Consider the following 7,870-nt stretch of genomic DNA (forward strand, 5'->3'; position numbering starts at 1 on the left):
CTGATCCTTTTTTTTTTTTTTTTTTCTGTACGTTTGATCTTAGGCGAAAGAACTTCTTCTCGACCATTACAAACGTATTAGGTGGTCCGAAATATGACGGGAAGTACCTCAAGTCATTGATCCAAGGATTATTAGGCAATCTCACTCTGAACAGGACTTTAACAAATGTGGTGATCCCAGCTTTTGATATCAAGCGCCTTCAACCAATTATTTTCAATTCGAAAGAAGTAATTAAATAATTACCTTTGTCATATCTATATTTGGATATTTTAACGAACAAATTGTTAATATTAATTTGATCAAATCTTGTACAGGCAAAAGCAGATGTTTCCAAGAATGCTCAGCTATCAGATGTCTGTCTAGGCACGTCTGCAGCTCCAACTTATTTCCCTCCACACTATTTTGAAACTACCGATGCACAAGGAAATATAAAAACTCATGATCTTGTTGATGGAGGGGTTGCTGCAAATAATCCAGTGAGTAGTGGCTTATTGAACCAATACTAGTGATTTTGTTGGATAAGTCTTGAAAATCTGATTTAGCTAATTTGAATTATGTTGATGGATATGTGAATTACAGACTCTAGTAGCCATAACCCACATTTCCAGAGAAATTTTGTTGGGGAGTTTTGAACTGGTGGACATGGAACCAATGAACACAAGCAGGATGCTGGTTCTGTCGTTAGGCTCCGGTATAGCCAAACTGGAAGAGAAGTACAACGTAAAGAACGCCACCGATTGGGGCTTGCTTGGTTGGATGTACAATGATGGCGTGACACCGCTGTTGGACATCTTTGGTGATGCAAGCTCTGATATGGTCGATATTCATGTTTCAACCCTTTTCCAATCCCTTCGCAATGAAAAAAATTATCTTCGAATTCAGGTACCCAATCATATCCTCGGAATACAGAACTAAACATGACAATACTGTTCAACATTTTTTTTCCCCTGCCAAACATGTAATCTAGCGTTCCACGTGGTGATTACAATTATATTTTGGTGTTGAATGGACAGGAGGATACATTGTCTGGGGATGCTTCATCTCTTGATATTGCTACCACAAAGAATATGCAAACGCTTATTCAAATTGGAGATAGTTTGTTGAAGAAGTCGGTTTCAAGAGTGAATTTAGAAACGGGCAGGCCAGTGCCAGTTCAAGGAGAGGGTACCAATGAAGAAGCTCTTACTCGGTTTGCAAAGATACTTTCAGATGAAAGAAAGCTACGACAACTCAACTAGAAGATTGACACTAGGAATTTACATTATTTCATCTTAAAGATTATTTTTGCCCTATATTTACTTTTTACTGAATAGATAAATGTATATGTATAATTAAATAAACACATCGGGCCCATATTGGGTATGGGTGGATTGCAGAATAATGTTGTCATTTCATTCTTCAAGTAAAAGTTGGGGAAATGTCGTGTAACCAAATTTTCCTTCATTGGATTGTAATTCAATTCAAGGTTTCCAACTATTCATATTTAATTAATTTTTTTTTCCCAATTACAATAGGAAGAATTCGAAGAAAATGGAATAATAACTATGACTTGACCGCCCAAGGAAGTGGACAATAAGCCATGTTTGGTAGTATAAAATTAGAACGTCATATAAGATTTTCACTTGTTTTTGTTCCCTTCTTTCTTAGTGTTTGTTTGGATAGTTTAAAAAGTTGCTAAAAATTGAGGTCAAAGTCAATACTTAATCTTAATCACATATTTCATAGGATTCACAAAATTTTATCAACTTTTCAACTGTACATATAGGCTCCATTTAAGACACAATAATGTAAGAATGAGAATAAAAAAATATAGTCATTACGACCCTAAATAGAAAGTCAAGTATGGTGGTTTGATGTGATGGATAAATGTTATATTTTTCGTTTTAATGGGCAATTAATGGAAAACAAATGGGGGGCTTAATCAACTTTTATCCAAATTTGCTAAAATTTTTATTTAAAACTTTGTTTAATTACTAACATTGGCTGCAGAACAATCTTGCTGAAAATTCGAATTATCTGATTAATACTTCATAGCAAACATGTGTTGAGTTTACTAATGGACTGCGACGATGTGAAGAATAGCGGCAATGCCTGGGAAAACAAGAATGAAGAACTAGAAAAAGCCGAAGGAATATCTAGAACTGGTTTGAAGATGATGATATACAATCCGGATTAGATTCCCAACAATTAATCGATTATCAATCGAAAAATCACGAGTTATTAAGGCTAATGCTGTTATTTCAGAGCATCAAGCTCAACTAGGAACTACAGATATGTGCATCAAGGCTACAAAGGAGGAAGAACTGAAGTTCAAAACAATTCTCAATGACGAAAATGAAGATCTGAAGAGAACACAGAAAGAAACCAAAAAACTCCAAAGAAATCGATGAAAAAGATCGAAACTCAAACGAATCTTAAGGCTAAGAGGCAAAGTCTTTTGACACTGCAACTCACTCATGAAGCAATACAGTTGGAGTCAGAAGCTTTTGCAAAAGCGCGCCTACATCAGTAATAAATCAGAGACTGCAGGTAATATTGTGGTTCAGTTGACTCGAGACGAATATCACATGTTTAAAAGAAGTTCACAAGCAGATGGGCGTATATCAGTATCCATGGAGCAAAATCTTTTGGCGGAGGACAGCCAGGACTCTGCTTCTGGAAGGTTGCAGAAACTATGTTCCCGCTGCGGATTGAGCAAAAGAACGGAAGAAAATAGAAGTCCTAATTAATGTATACAGAAGAGCAATATGCAAGTGTCAAGGAAGTAAATCCAAGGCACCAACAAAAATTGTATCGATGAACATTGTAATTGAAGATCATACTCAGAAAATCATAACACCCTTGTTTTAATCTTGGAAAAGGAGGAGGTACATGTACATAAACAGAACAGGAAAATACACAATCTGATATTACAAACTTGAAATCAATACTAAAGCCTTCTCTAGAAGTAATAATTAGTTCATTACAATTCATTTAGATAGGCAAGTTTCTAATTTACCATTCTACAGTTTTTCCTTCTCTCTCCATCTTGGCTTGTAAGAACACCAATGTTTCCCATCTTGACCATAGAGATACCAAAATCTCTGGAGAAAAGGAAAGGGAATTTGCTATAGTTCATGACAAATGAAGCAGTGATATTGTCGCCCATGAGGGCTTGGTCCGACTGTAGGAGACCGGAGTTGTTTACAAGATTCTTGAAATAGTTGTTGTCGAACTTGTTTGTCGTAGTAGGATCCAAGGAAACCAAATTCGTATCAGAATTGTTTTGATTGGGACAGACAGTACGTAGATTGCTGAGCAACGATGCATCAAGTGTTGGATCAGGATTACCAGCCCCGTCAAAGTCGAAAAGCCTCTGTTTAAATGTGAAACATTGAGCAAAGCCAATAGTATGTGCACCTACATGGATCAACAAGGTCTACTTAGAGAAGAATTTTTCTTTTTGTACATTTTAGTCTCAGCTGGACTTGATTAAATAAAGCTTTGTCCTGTGTTTATCTAGGCTTTGTTTGTCTTCCTTTCTTCCACATTTTACCACGTTATTTTTTCTACAGTACTCATTTTCAACCACACATTCTTCATTAAAATAATATTACACGTAAATAAAAAACTTTTCTTTCCTTTTTAACCACACATTTCAACATCATCACTATTTCATAATACATTACACACAAATAATGGGGCACAAACAAGCAAGAGTCAAGTCTGTGTATATGAATTTGTACCTGAAAGCACGACTACATCTTTCAAATCGAGACCCATGGATACAAATTTTGCTGTGATATTTTCCAAGGGCTCGAAAGGTGATGGGAGCTCGTTAGCAGCAGTCTCATTTGCTGTTAGGCCATCTCGACGACCCAATGGCACTGGCCAATAAGGACCCCCAGTCTAGTTTTGGTCATGGACAAGGTAGGCAACATTAGAACATGTTATGGTAATGAAAATTTGAATTTTTTAACGCACAAAATAATGATGATTATATTTTTTACCAGATAAACAGATTCCCTGGCAGCAAGAGTCAATATATCAGCACAAGAGACTATGGATGGGCAAGCTTTCTCAACATTTGCCTTTATCGCGTCAATAACCTCAAATCCTCTAGCTGAATTCTTATTAGGGGTCGCATTCTTCTCTCCTGTAAATGTGCTGGTATCATCAAGCAAGACAGATCCATCACAGCCCTATATAACCAGAAGAACAGAAATTTATTAAATGAAAATTATTCAAGAATAATCATGGAATTATAAAACATGAAAACAATTTTTTTGAATCGTGCATGTGGAAGTATACAAAGGAATGTGATTACATTAGCAAAACAATCATGGAAATGTAGGCGTAGAATAGAGGCAGCCATTCTAGTTTCATTAGCTATAGCAGACCAAACACCATATCTGACAATCTTAAGCAAGTTGGGACAAGTATTGTCATAAAATTTGTAATCAAGTTGGCCACAACATAATGGAACCGAAAACAAGGAACAAAACAAAAGCATAGACAAAAATTTCGAGTAACTATGACTCATGTCTTAAGAGAAAATTAGAGAATCAAAAGTTCTACAGATAGTAGCATGTATGAGCAGTAAAAGTAGCAATTTATAAGAGAACAATTAAGAGTGGCAGAGCCACTAAACAAGTTGTCCATTTCGGCCGAGTTTGGTTAAAATCCCCAAAGAAACCAGCCTAGCCACCTCTAGAAAATATAGAATACTCCCAGTGGCTTAATGAGGTATGCATAGAGTAGAGCAGGACAGCGGTAGTGCTGAAGCCTCAATTTGACTTAAATATGTTTACTTGGAGAAGATGCCAAGAAAAAAGTGTAGTTTTATACCGAAAGTAAGTTTTTAAAATTGTAAATATTAGTTGCTCGATATAGAGTTATAATATGCATTGTGATTTGAAACATGTGCATGTATTGAAGAAGTTTACAGCATTCAGATGATGGTGCCTAACTCATTGATAAGGACACCAAAACCATTGATAAGGAGATGATGGTGCCCAACTCAGATCAAAAGATTAACCTCCATGATGCTTTCTTTGTTCCTTAGACAAACTTGTAAAACTTCATCCAGTAAAGCTTTTAGATGTTATGGTTCAACACAATAACTAAACATTTCCCATCCCAAGTCTCAGCAAGTTTATGTTAGAAAACAATATAAATCTCATAACTGCATATTTTTGAAATTTTCACATATAAGGTCTTTGATCAGAAAATGAATCCGAAAGGAGTGTGTATAAAGACACGTATAATAAAATAAAAAAAGTATCGTTTCTCTAACACCTAGATGAACTAGTTCAATAAATTTAAGAATGTACACGAGACATGGTAACAAATTCAAGAAATATATAGATACAAGAAAATAGTAACCGTTTCTCCATCCAAGGAAACAAGATTTCACATACAAACTCTGTTTATTTCTATGTGTATGTACGACAAAAAGAGAAACATACGAGGAATTCTTAACAACACAAACCCTTATATGTTCGTGTTGTTACATGCTTCAAACAAATCATTACCCTAATACCATTCTAACTTGATTGTACAAAGTGTAATAAACTGTAAAAGTGTCAAAAAAACAGAAGAAAGCTAGAGGAAAAAGATAAAGAACAAATCAACAGGAATATCATCATACGGTGCAAAATGAGTCAGCAATATGCAAGTTGGAATTTAACAGGAGACAATGTACTTAGTAAGTGGAGTAATATTAATATTCGAGTTATTGAGAAATAGATAAAAATGGAGACTTCTGGTTTGACTTTCTCTGACTTCAGACAAAATTGAAGAATCAATGTGGGAATAAATAAAAGTGGGGGTGGCGTGGCGTGGCGTGGCGTGGCGTGGGGTAAATGGTCTTAAAAATAAATAAATAAATAAAAGAACAAAAATGAAAAAGAAAGTCAAGTTGCGTGCCCGACCTAACTGACTCATCCAAAGATTTGATCAATGCTTTTTTTTTTTTTAATGGAAATATGATAAGAAATAATTTCATTTTTTAAGTCAAATTTGGGCTAAATAATTAGTTTAGTCTGAAAATTGATATAAACTATTCATATTTTTTAAGTTACTATTGGACACGTTAGAAATATAAAATTATCTTCAGAAATTTTCTAAATATTTTATCATATTTTCAATATTGATTTGAAAACCAGTATATTTTACAAATATGTCATTTCCTTTCTAGGATTACTAATTAGCTCGAACTAGATTGAAAGTTCCAATAAATTGGAGTATTGACATTGTGACTCTGTTGTCATTAATCTAAGCGGCTAAGCCCAAAGTTAACAATTAGTTTTAACTATATATTTCATGGATTTCAAAACTTTATATCAATTTTTCAGTCGCACATTTATTCAACTTCTATCAAAATCTACTAAAAACGTATTTTTTAGCAAAACCAAACAAGGACTAAATTATGAGTTTTTATAGAGTTATTAAGTATATGAATCAAGTCTACTATAGATGAATATACATCTTAACAATGAAAATAAAGAACATTCATAATTCAATCAAAACACAAAATTTAATATAACTGTGAAGCATTCACATTAAGAGTACAACTAAATTATATTTTCAATAACCTTCGAATCAGTTGTATGAATCCTTTTTCGCTACTGTATCTAATAACTACTGAAAAAGTCTAATGAAATCAATCTTTTGTATGTCAAGATTATCGATAAGCTCTACTTCCTTGAATAATATACAAAGCCTACATCTACAATTCACAGTCCAGGGAGACTTTCCAAGAGTTTCCCTTTCTTAACAACATTAACAGGGAAAAAGTTACCGTATCAAACTCCCTTGGCTGCTAGCTACCTAGGAAAGAATACAAAGGGAGATTCTCACACAATCATTAGTTTAGTTCTCACAACAGACAAGATTTTCACTTCTTTTTTTCTTCCTTTTAATCATGTCGAGGCTACCCCAGCTTGCCCTTAAGTTCTTCCTGTAAGGGCACACTAAAGGAGGAGAGATCTCAAGGGGAAAACCCGCCAAAAAAGGTATGTGGCAGATCCATTACTCTTCGACGATTCCTACTCTCACCGTGTTTGAGTACTACAAACATTTGCTGGAATGCTGGGACCACAGGGGCAATGGATTGCCCTAGCACAATGGTGATAAACTAGGAAGAGCTTCAAGAGTTGAACGAGGAGAAAGAAGCGGAACCATGGCTAAATTGGATACTTCACGTTGACTTCGTTGGCTAGTCTCACTGGAGAAAAAGAATCCCACGTAAAGCAGAAGGCAAAGGGATGCAAAGTCAAATGCCAATTATAGAATTTATTCAGGTGTATGTAATGATCCATATGCAAGGCAGGGAAGGGAAGGTCAGAGATAATGCAGAATGTAACTCCTACTTGTAGCTTGCAGTTTGCCCTTTGTGGTCCGTGTATCTTTGGACACAGGCACCTGATCGAATTGATAACTTGGTTGCTGAAATTTTTTATTACCCTGTTGGAATCATGCATACTATTACTGCATGAATCAACAGTATTGACAGAGTATAGGAAAATGCAGCATTCAAAATTTAACTTACCGTTGATGTTATTTCATTAATTAACTGGTTCACAAATGGATGTTCGAGCAACATGCTAGCTGTTGGCCTGTCTGCGGGATTTCTTCTAAAGCATCGGCGCAAGAAATCCTTGCCATCTGCCGACATTGTTTCAGGTATTGGTGGATTCTCCTTTAAAACCTTGAACAATGCTGCAGGCTGAATGGATTTATATAGATTAACAGTATGAAGGTTATCAAATAAAAAATTCACCCAGCTTGACTAACAATAATGAAAGAGAGTTATAAGGCATTATACGAGAGAGAGAGAGAGAGAGAGAAGGGGGGGGGGGGGGGGACAAAAATAAAAAAAACAGTAAAT

General features: G+C 35.3%; 3 protein-coding genes across 6 annotated transcripts in view; 1 reads left to right on the forward strand and 2 right to left on the reverse strand.

Moving 5' to 3' along the window:
• Positions 1-11: 11 nt before the first annotated feature.
• Positions 12-1,480, forward strand: LOC111411336 (patatin-like protein 3; the record flags this gene model as incomplete). Its single annotated transcript, XM_023041877.1, has 4 exons — positions 12-227; positions 315-476; positions 580-882; positions 1,014-1,480. Coding segments are annotated over 4 exons (906 nt in total), but the record flags the coding sequence as incomplete, so codon positions are not given.
• Positions 1,481-2,822: 1,342 nt separating this feature from the next.
• LOC111410353 (peroxidase 10-like) lies at positions 2,823-4,586 on the reverse strand. 2 transcript variants are annotated; one of them, XM_023040642.1, is made up of 4 exons: positions 4,307-4,586; positions 3,990-4,181; positions 3,726-3,888; positions 2,823-3,399 (listed from the first exon to the last, which is right to left on the reverse strand). In XM_023040642.1, exons 1-4 carry the CDS (start codon positions 4,520-4,522, stop codon positions 2,990-2,992), a joined length of 981 nt encoding a protein of 326 aa, XP_022896410.1. In that variant the 5' UTR covers positions 4,523-4,586; the 3' UTR covers positions 2,823-2,989. The 2 variants fall into 2 exon arrangements, with proteins under 2 accessions (XP_022896410.1, XP_022896409.1); XM_023040641.1 differs by having other exon boundaries at positions 4,277-4,586.
• A 1,937-nt stretch (positions 4,587-6,523) lies between these two features.
• Positions 6,524-7,870, reverse strand: part of LOC111410354 (mitogen-activated protein kinase kinase kinase 5-like) — a 6,802-nt gene continuing 5,455 nt past the window's right edge. For all 3 annotated transcript variants that reach the window (XM_023040644.1, XM_023040645.1, XM_023040643.1), the window contains exons 9-11: positions 7,532-7,708; positions 7,353-7,446; positions 6,524-7,207 (exon numbers count right to left, since the gene is read on the reverse strand). In XM_023040644.1, coding sequence (XP_022896412.1) covers positions 7,167-7,207; positions 7,353-7,446; positions 7,532-7,708 — 312 coding nt within the window. In that variant the 3' untranslated portion in view covers positions 6,524-7,166. The remainder of the gene's footprint in view (positions 7,208-7,352; positions 7,447-7,531; positions 7,709-7,870) is intronic.

Source organism: Olea europaea, chromosome 15 (assembly GCF_002742605.1).
Source record: "Olea europaea var. sylvestris chromosome 15, O_europaea_v1, whole genome shotgun sequence".
Classification (NCBI taxonomy): domain Eukaryota; kingdom Viridiplantae; phylum Streptophyta; class Magnoliopsida; order Lamiales; family Oleaceae; genus Olea; species Olea europaea.